This window comes from Pinus tabuliformis, chromosome 9 (genome assembly GCF_031772625.1).
Source record: "Pinus tabuliformis cultivar Carrire ecotype Pingquan chromosome 9, CPIR1, whole genome shotgun sequence".
NCBI lineage: Eukaryota > Viridiplantae > Streptophyta > Pinopsida > Pinales > Pinaceae > Pinus > Pinus tabuliformis.
In genome coordinates, this window is record NC_142307.1 from 284,893,020 (window position 1) to 284,903,815 (window position 10,796).

The 10,796-nt window shown below is 43.2% G+C and overlaps 1 protein-coding gene across 1 annotated transcript; it reads left to right on the forward strand.

Annotated features, from left to right (window-relative positions):
- The first annotated feature begins 675 nt into the window (after window positions 1-675).
- Window positions 676-4,986, forward strand: LOC149148285 (uncharacterized). Its single transcript, XM_089442130.1, has 2 exons — window positions 676-2,574; window positions 2,914-4,986. Exons 1-2 carry the CDS (start codon window positions 676-678, stop codon window positions 4,984-4,986), a joined length of 3,972 nt encoding a protein of 1,323 aa, XP_089298256.1.
- The last annotated feature ends 5,810 nt before the right edge of the window (window positions 4,987-10,796 follow it).

Below are 10,796 nucleotides of genomic sequence, written 5' to 3' on the forward strand. Positions count from 1 at the left end.
TGAGCAACCAGCAAAGGACCAGGAGGTTTTCAAAAAACCAAAACCACGACAAAGGGCCTACAGGAAAAAAATAAGAAAAGCAACAATAGATCCCAGCAGAACCCTTAATTCGTTCAACATTCTGGACTCAGAAGCTGACTCGGAAGGAAACCACAATGAGACAGCACTGCCAGAAGATCCCCAAAAGAATAAGACAGAACATAGAGCTACGGATGCAGAAGATTACACTGAAGACACAGAAATTCAAACGCAGGAAGCAGCAGACGAAAGAGACGAAGACATAGACATGCTAACAAGCGACGGGGGGAGTGAAGACCTGGAACTCAACGAAGTCTTAGAAAAAGAAGGGGTCAACCTACCAGATATGGAAAAGCAATGGAGAGCTCAAGGGCTGGAAAATATCCCAGAGGAAGAAATAAGGAAGATCCGAGATCTCTTCATCGCAAAACAACAAGCAGCGCTAGACAAACAAAAGAAAAGGTTAGGAATCATGAAAGGCACAGGCAACCATCCTAAAAACATGTTTCTTCACTCTCTGGGACGAAAGCAGAATAAAAGAAGAGGCAGGAGGACAAATGGAGAGGTTCTCCATGATTTAGGTATTTTTTTGATCAATTCAGGTAAAATGAAGGATTTGCATGCCTTCCTGTCCTCCCAATAACCTCCTCGTTACTAATGAAAATCATCTCCTGGAATACAAGAGGGCTAAACAGCCTCAACAAGCAACGACTTCTCAAGAGGAAGTTACAACAGGAAAAGCCAGACATCATGCTCATTCAAGAAACAAAATGTGCCACTGCTCAGCTGGAGATCATCACCAGAAAGCTAGGAAACTCTATCAAATACATAGACGTTGCAAGCCAAGGATGGGAAGGAGGTATTGCCACTCTTTGGGATTCCAAAGCCATCGAAATCATCTCTATGGAAGCTACCAGATCATATATCGCCACAGAATTTCAACTAACAGGTAATTCTGAAACCTACCTCTGTATTAATGTATATGGGCCTCAGCGATTAGAAGATAAAATCTCTTTCCTGAGCATGTTAACAAAATTAATGCAAAGGCACCAGCATTCCAAGATAATAATGGGAGGGGATTTCAACATGATTACCACCCTACTGGAAAAAAAAGGAGGTCTCAGGCGCCTCAATAAAGACTCAGAGCTCTTCGTAGACTTCATGGATTCTGCAAAGCTTGTTGACATCCCCCCTAAAAATGGGCTCTACACTTGGAATAACCGCAGAGGAGGAGAAAACAGGATAGCTTCTCACCTTGACTATTTTTTGACCTCAGAAAACATCTTACTGGAAGGAACAACAGTAGTCTCTGATATCCTCCCCAGTGGGGGATCGGACCACTGGCCCATCGCCCTGGAAGCTGCTTTTCTAGAGACCCCTAAAAACAGACCCTTTAGGTTTGAGAAATTCTGGCTAACTCACCCAAATTTTCAGGAACTGGTAAAAAAATGGTGGGAAGAGCCCAGAAACATCAGAGGGACCAAAATGTTTAAACTCCAGTCCAAACTGAAGTTCATCAAACTCAAAATCAAGGAATGGAATTCAACCGAATTTGGTAACATTTTCCAAGATAAACACAATATAGAAGACCGACTAAGCCAAATTCACAAAGAGTGGGCCTCAGGGATCAACAAGGAAAACTCCAATGAACAGGAAAAGATCCTAATGCAGAAATGGCATCTCCGATGCCAACAGGAAGAAATCCTTTGGAAGCAAAAATCCCGCATCCAGTGGTTGAAGGAGGGAGAGCGAAACACAAAATTTTTCCATAGATCGACAATGGATTACAGGGGAGCCAAAAAAATCCTCAAGCTCACTAATGCTGCTGGAGAAGTCATTCAGAATCATAATGAGATTTCAACCTTGCTTACCACCCACTTCAAGCAAATTGCCCAGGAATCTCAAGAAGAACGTGTGGAAGCCCGTGAGGAAATCACCCAGGCCATTCCCCAAATCATTACTCCAGCTCAAAATGCCTCTCTGTTAAGAAAGATATCAATGGAAGAGGTGGAGGAAGCAGTTAAAGACATGCCAAACGATAAAGCGCCTGGCCCAGATGGTTTTACTATAAACTTCTACAAAGCTTGTTGGCAAACAGTCAAAACAGAGGTCTGGCAAGTAGTTGAAGACTCAAGGCGCTCTGGCTCAATTCTTAAAGGCCTAAACTCCACCTTTCTAGCCCTAATCCCCAAAGAGGAAGAAGCCCGAACTCCAGAAAAGTTCCGTCCTATAGCCCTGTGCAACGTGATCTATAAAATCATCTCTAAGGTCATCGCCAACAGACTTAAACCTATCCTCCCTGACATCATCTCGGAGGAACAGTCAGGCTTCGTGGAAGGTAGGCAAATTCTGGACAACATCCTCCTGGCACAGGAGATGATTCACACCTTACAGTCCAAAAAAATCCCTGGAATGATGATTCAGTTAGACCTTTCAAAAGCCTTCGACAAAGTAAATTGGAAATATCTGGAGGCCACTTTAAGGGCTTTTGGTTTTGACAACAGGTGGACCAACTGGATTCTCGCTCTCATCAAGTCAACAAATTTCTCTATTCTGGTTAATGGATCCCCCTCGGCCACTTTCTCGCCTTCTCGAGGCATAAGACAAGGCGACCCCTTATCCCCCTTCCTCTTTGTGATCCTCATGGAAGGGCTTAGCAGATATATTCACAAAGCCAAAGTAGAAGGAAGAATTAAAGGATTGCGCCCTTTCCCTTCCACCCCTGCAACTACTCACCAGCAATTTGCCGATGACACTATGCTACATGGCTCCCCCACTGTCAAAGAGGCCACGGCTTTCAAATCTATCCTTTCTCTCTTCAGCAGGGCATCAGGTATGGAAGTCAACCATTCTAAATCGACTATCTTTTTCTTTAACACTCATGTTTCAATTCAGAACCATCTCACGGGCATCCTAGGCTTTCGAAAAGGCTCTCTTCCCTCAAAGTATCTGGGAGCTCCGCTCACCACCAAGCCATGGCAAAGGATCCATTGGGAAAGGCTCATAGCAAACCTGGAAAAAAGATGCAAACATTGGACCCACAGGGCCCTTAACTTTGCGGGACGCCTAGTTTTAACTAAAGCCATCCTTCAGGCTATCCCTCAGTACATGCTCTCTATCCTCCCGGCACCCAAAGCCATCCTGCAGCAAATACGATCCATCCAAAGATCCTTTCTATGGAGTGGCAGTGCAGAAAAAAGGAAATGGGCTCTCGTGGCCTGGGATAAGATCTGTAAATCGAAAAGGGCTGGAGGTTTAAACCTAATAGATCCTGATATCAGCAACAAAACAGGAGGTGCCAAGCTGTGGTGGCGTTGGCTCAAAGAGACCAACCTCCCCTGGGCCCGTCACTGGAAGGAGAAATACACCCCCAACTGCAGAGACCAGGATCTCATCAGACTCCAGGATTTGCCGGAAGGTTCGCCAATCTGGAACCTAGCTAAAAGAAACCGAAACATTATTCAAGATCACAGTTTCTGGGAGATCCAGAATGGGGAATCTGCCCTCTTCTGGGAAGATGCCTGGCAACAGCATCCAAAGCTTGAAAACCCCGACCTCGAAAACTACAAAATAAACTGCCAAAACAGGGGAAATTTCACAGTCCATCAGTACTGGATCCCCAATGGAAACGACCAGGCTTGGCGTGAATGGACTCTTCCAGACACTGGCAATCCCAACGAGGAACACAATAGAATACATGACCTTCTCCAAGTCCTGCTAAAAAGAAAAATCAGGATAACCTCGGAGGCAGACAAGCTGAGATGGGGTATGAAGGGTAATGGAAATTTCACTCTAAAAGAAGCCAGAGAACAGCTCGAACTCACAGAGCAGGGGGAGCCAGCCCCGTGGCTCAACAAGGTCTGGGATCCCCTATTCTGGCCAAAAATTCAAACCTTTCTTTGGCTCCTCATGAGGCGTAAGACGCTCACCTGGGAGAACCTGAGAAAAAAAGGATTCGAAGGCCCCTCCTTCTGTCCAATGTGTAATCAAGCAGAAGAAACAATGAACCATTTATTCAATACATGTGAATGGGCTAATCATATTTGGCAAGGGTTAGAGGCCATCATGCAGCAGTATAACAGAGATTTAGAATCCATACAAAATACCATCACCAATTGGCCAAGCAATTACTCAGAAAACCCCCAAATCAATAGCATTTGGAAAATCCTGCCTGGCTTCATCACTTGGACAATCTGGAAAGAAAGGAATAGGAGAATTTTTCAAAATGAACACAGGGATATAGAGCATTTGAAAATTACCTTAATTGAGAACATTCGTCAATTGATTCTGGTTAAAAGTCAAATTGACCCGTCCACCAAATTCTCTGCGGAAGACCAGCGAATTCTGAATGCTTTCAACATTCGCAATGAGCAAAGCCAAAAGCCCCCAGCTAAACAGCCGAACATCAGAAACACTCCAAACCGTTGGTCTCGCCCTCCTGATGGCTTCCTGAAACTGAACTTCGATGGGGCCTCACGTGGCAACCCGGGTCCAGCGGGCATCGGAGGCCTCATCCGCAACCAGAGAGGGGAAATACTCCACATCTTCAGTCAAGCGTTGGGCGAAGGCACTAACAATGAAATGGAATTTGCAGCAATGGAGAAAGGTCTAATAATCTTGCAAAGAAAGCAGGCAGACAACGCAGTAATTGAGGGCGACTCCGAAATTGCAATCCTGGCGGCAAGGAAAATCTATGGAGGCACGCCGATCAGCAAAGTAACTAAACACTGGCGTCTGGCCATGGTCACAGAGAGCATAGGGAATTTGCTCGGGAAAATGAAGGGCCTCGTCTTCCAGCCGGTTAGAAGGCAGGAAAACTCGGTAGCAGACCACTTGGCAAACCATGGGATTGATAGCCCAAACGAAATGGTGGACAGCTGTTGGCATCAGGTCGAGAATAATCAACTCAAGGAAAGGTGCTCCCACCTCGCACGAATGGACGTGGTGGCAGCTGACACGGCAGAATGACAGGCCGCCCATTTCTCTTCCTCAAGAACATGGATAGGACGACGGGACGCGAGCTTTCATTACATAGCAAGCTTCAAAGGACCTTGTGGTTGAGGGAAATAATGCCCACTGCAGATCACACAAATTTGTACAGAATTGGGATCCGGGGTGACATAAGCTACCGCCGAACCACAGGACAATGGGACACTTGGCGCATTCAGAACCGTGCAGGCGAAGGCCACCGAAAACATTCTCATTCATCGCATTTGCCTCCCACGACCCTGAATTACAGCATTTATGTCGATCGGACAGGCAATTTGCATGTTGTGATCCGCTCCACCGCCCGAAATCCTCCTGCTACCATCTATATATCCTCGCCCGATCTTCACTGGAGCATCACTGCTTTGATTCCTTTCACTCTGCAACCTTTGCATTGCATTATTGCTCAGGCCATCATCATCCAGGCGAGTGCTCCCATGGCGGGGGATGGTTGCCGAAACAACGCTGCAAACAGAGAGCTGCAGCTTGCAAGAGAAATGTATGAGCGCCGAGCCTCTGCGCGAAACAAACACAAGATCATCGATTTGGAAACCTCGGCTAAAGAGGAAGAAGAAAAGCTTTCAGATCAGCAGCTCGGCCAGGAAGTTGACTGGCTGCAAGATCCAGGGACGGTCAGCACTCGGGCGACCCAGTTCGTCCGCACCCAGGCCGAAGCTTGGCGCATGAAAACCATCCTGGCTAAGGCCATGGATGTTCAAGAGGAACAAGCGGAGCAGCTGAGAACTCTTCAACGTTTTGCTGCCACCATGACCCATGATCATATGGCCGTGGTTGAGAGCAGTGAATTTAAGCTCTCCGCTATCCACCAGGAGCTGGGTTCGGTCAGCACAAAGCTCACAGAATTGATTAAGCTGCTCAAGAAAATCCTTTCGTCTGACAGTAAGCCTCCAGAGCCGCACCAGGGTGGCCCGTCGAAGGCCTAGCAGGAGAATGCTCACCACTGCTAAGAGAGGCACTCAGCGCCCGACTAAGAATCCTCTGTTTTTTCTTCCTCGTCCCTCTGTCTGCCTCTGTCGGCTCGGTCTTGTATGTTTTTTGTCTTCTTCTGCTCAGTTTATGGGTTGGCCAGTCTTTTGGCTCGAGTCACCCTGCGTGGTGTACTTTTTTTTGGCAGCACTCGGTCTCTTCTCAGTTTATGTGTTTTGCGTGGTGTACCTCTTGGCAGCACTCTCTCAGTCTTTTGTCTCAAACAGTTTTTGTTGGTAAGGCCTGCCTCATAGCGGCCAGTCATCTGCCTCGGCAGATTTTTTGTACTATATGTTTCTTCTGTTAATATAAAAGCTCGCTTACACGAAAAAAAAAAGCAACCTCTCCAAGTGCATGTTCATCTTCTCCAACCAAGACTCCTTGTCATTCTCTATCTCTTGTTCAATGGAGGTCAACTTGACCTTTGCCTTCTTGGCCCTTTGCCAGTTTTCTTTGATGATTTGCAGCTCCATGAGGTCTTATTTGTCAGTAAGCTGCTTGTTTTCTTGCTCAAGGTCTCAGTTCTTTGACCTCCTGCTGTCCTAAAAGTCCTCCTTCCTCCTAAGGCACTGATGAAAATATCTGAGGTCCCCCTCCATAGGTTTTAATGATGTAATAGCTGATGAGGAATGAAGGGATGAGGTGGGGACAAGATGAGTATGAAGAGATTTTAAAAGATAAGATGAGTGAGGTGTATGGGGATGGTGAGTGCTTGAGGGAGTGGAGGTTTTGAGGTTTTAGGGAATGAGGGGAATGAGGGGAGTGAATAGGGTTTTAGAATGTAGGATAAGGGTTTGATAGGGAAGTAGGAGTAGTGAAGATGTAGGATTTGGGAGTTAGGGTTTGGGAATAGTGTATAGGGCTAGGGTTTTATATGGAGGATAGGGTTTTGGGAAATGAGCTCTAATGAATTAGGGATAGGGGAGGGGACTTAGGAAAGTAGGTGAAAAATGGAATAGGAGAGCAATAATAGATGTTTTACAACTTATGAGAGGTGATTTAGTGATCAGTTTAGGGTTTTGAGAAGAAATTCAAAGACAACTAGGGTTTGCTTTGGATGAGACCACACAACTCAATAAACCAAGCAACAAATCTTCTTCAGCAAGGTGGATGACTGTACTTACTTGGAAGAATCATTAAAGAGCTCTGGAGGTGTTTTGATGACAAATTTGAGGTGTTTTCAATAGGTGCGCAACGCCAATTTAATGCGCAGTGCCAATGTAATTTTACACTGGAAACCTGCCACAGGTGCGCAGCGCCAATTTAATGCGCAGTGCCTTTTTGCAAACCACTCTTGCAGGCCTTCCTGGTGTCAAAATTTGGTGCAGGATAGCTCATTGGAAAGCTTGTCGAGTCTATTTTCCAGAACACCTTGATTTTCCAATTCTGAGGTCATTTTCCCTGTCAAACGTCCAATCTCCCAAGACTGGTCAAAATGTGCAAAATGAGGCTGCCTAAATGCAGAGTGTTATTGCAGTCAACTTTTGAAGGTATTCCTCAACTAAAAATTGAGCTCATGATATCTCATTGGAAATATCTTTGTGTCTAGTTATCATTTGACTCATCAAGCAAGTCATTTGGCCAACCAAGCTAGGATAAAACTTGATTTTCCCAAGGCCACTCCAGAAGTACATCAATTCTCCTCAGGCAACTATATTTTTGACATTTATCTAAAACCATGACACCTGTGTAAAATGTGAATGAGGTTTTTTCTCCTTGGCCTATTGTGGACAAAAACCTCTTTCATGTTTTACAAATTCATTTTTCCTTGCTCAAAAACATCATTTGAATAAAACTATCCCGATGTGTGGAACAGGGGATTTATATAAATTAAGGGAAATGAAGGGGATAGGGGGCTTCTAAATTCTTGAGAAAATTTTGGGAAGTAGGGAGGGATGTTGGAAAATAGAGGAAAGTGGAATTTCAAATATTGAGTGAGGGGAAGGGGTCCAAAATGGAAAAACACAGGCTTAGCCTAGAAAATTGTCAAATTGTAGTAAGAAACTAGGGTTTGTGGGAAAATGAAGAATTTGAGGGATATCAGTGATGGGAAGTGTTTAATAAGGTACATTAAGGATAGGGGAAGGTGTATGAGCATCAGGATGCAAGCTTGTTGATGATTTGACCAAACAAGAGAAATTACCTTCAAAACCCTAGGAGAGGGAAATGAGTCTTATACAAGCACAATTGAAACACGAACAAGGTGTAAAATGACCCATTGGAACCTGAAATGATGATGAAAACTCTTTGAATGATGGTACACTTAGTTGAATGGTGACATGGACCAACACTTGGAAAACTTTTGAAGGAGTGAAAAAAAATCCTAGACCTAATACCGAGTGACCAAGTTTTATTTGAAGACTCACTGAAGTGACAAAATTTGACCTTGGCACCCTAAGACCACTTTGTAAGAGCATGTTTGATCACTGGTGGAAGGCTTCAAAGACAGACACTAACATATGGTTGTAGCCATAGGAATACCTAGTCACCTACATCAAAACTTCTTTCGCTGCGATGTTGATCTACCTATTGTTTCATTCTATTTAGCGCCAACATGAGGTTATTCTTTAAGAGTTGGAGAACTTGTTGTTGATGCTCAATGTGATGTTCCACTGCTTGAACCTTCGAATTTTCTCTTAAATGTGATGTGATGGATGGTGGCTGATATCCATAAAGTGCCATAAATGGGGTCATTTTTGCTGCAGTATGGAAGGAAGTGTTATACCACCATTCAACCAGAGGCAACCATTTGACCCATTGTGTCTATTTATCAGATACAAAGAAATGAAGATATCCTTCCAAACATTTGTTTACTATCTTAGTTTTCCCATTAAATTGAGGATGATAAGATGAGCTATGAGCTAACTGAGTACCAAGACAGGAAAATAATTCTGTCCAAAAAATTCTAGTGAAAATGGGATCTCTGTCACTTACAATAATCTTTGGGTTACCATGTCGCTTTTGAATTGTTTCCATAAATGCAGTAGCAACTGTACTGGCTTTAAATGGATGTGATAATGCCAAAAAATGTGCATACTTGGTAAGTCTGTCAACTACCACCATGATGAAACTCTTTCCTTCAGACATGGGTAAACCTGCGATAAAATCCATTGAAACCTCCTCCCAACGTTGGCTTGGAATGGATAAAGGTTGTAATAGACCTGGGGTCTTAATTGTTTCAACTTTATTTTTTTGACAAACCAAAAATTCCGCCACAAACTTTTGAATATCCGATTTAAGGCCAACCCAAACAAATTCCTTCTTAACCCTGTGGTAAGTTTTTAAAAATCCTGAGTGCCCTCCTAAGGGAGAAGTGTGCAATTCCATAAGAATCTTTTGTTTCAGTTGGGAATTCTTATAGAGGTATAAGCGATCTTTGTACCATAACGAATCATTTTTCTAGCTAAATGTATCAGATGTACTGGAATTGTTGTAACTTTCAAATAAGTGCCCACACTTCCTCGTAATTCTTCCATTCCTCCCTTGCTTCATTTATCCAATCTGGTTGGACAATAGAAATGGCGCACAATAATGCTTCCACATCTTCATCCTTTCTTGAGAGTGCATCTGCCACAACATTTTTCTTCCCTTTTTTGTAGATTATTTCAAAGTCATAAGCCAACATCTTTGTGACCCATTTTTGTTGCTTTTCAGAGGATAATCTTTGTTCTAAAAAGTATTTAAGGCTATCATGATCTTTTTTTACCTTGAAGTGTCTTCCCATTAGGTAGAGTCACCATTTGTTAAGTGCATGTAATATTGCCAACATTTCCTTCTCATAAATAGCTTTGTGTAAATACTTTCCCTTGATTGGATGACTTTCGAAAGCAATGGGTCTTTCATCTTGCATTAAAACAACATCAATTCCATTTCTTGAAGCATCAAATTCCACAATAAAGGTTTTTGTGAAGTCTGGTGTAGCTAAGACCAGTGCTTGGCACATTGCCTCTTTAAGATGTTCAAAGGCCTTTGTTGCTTTTGGAGTCCATGAAAATGCATTCTTCTTCAATAATGTTGTTAGAGGTGCTGCTATCCTCCCATAATTCGTAACAAACTTGCGATAATACCCTATCAACCCGAGAAATCCGCGCAAATACTTTATGGATGTGGGGATTTTTCATTCCTTAATGGCTTTAAGTTTTCTATGGTCTACCTTAACACCTTCATGATATACAATACGACCCTGATATTCCACCTTTTGTACTCCAAAGAAACATTTGGATCTTTTTGCATATAATTGTTTCTCCTCCAATAGTTGTAGCACCCTGTCAACATGTTCAACATGATCCTTCCAAGACTGGTTGTAGATTAGTATATCATCAAAAAATACTAACACAAATTTCTAAGGAAGGGTTTGAAAATGGAATTCTTCAAACCTTGAAATGTAGAAGGTGCATTGGTAAGGCCAAAAGGCATGACCAAAAATTCATAATGACCCTTGTGAGTTCGAAATGTTGTTTTCCGAATGTCTTCAATCTTCATTCTGATTTGATGATATCCTGAATGAAGATCCAACTTGGTGAAGTAAATTGATCCATGCAATCCATCCAATAATTCATCAATGACAGGAATGGGAAATTTATCTTTAGATCTTGTTGAGCTCCCTATAATCCGGACACATGCACCATGATCCATACTTCTTGTGCACCAATACTACTGGAGCAGAGAAAGAACTTTGACTAGGTTGAATTATACCAGCCTCTAGCATTTCTGCAACCATACGTTCAATTTCACTCTTTTGGGCATAAGGATACCTGTACAGCCTTATGTTTGGAGGAACACTTCTTGGAATCAAATGAATAGCA

Bases quoted from the DNA above. Each gene is read 5' to 3' on its own strand.
- LOC149148285 (XM_089442130.1), top strand. From the start codon at position 676: ATGAAAATCATCTCCTGGAATACAAGAGGGCTAAACAGCCTCAACAAG. The intron at 2,575-2,913 runs GTTAATGGATCC...GTTTCAATTCAG, and splicing joins CAACAAATTTCTCTATTCTG to AACCATCTCACGGGCATCCT.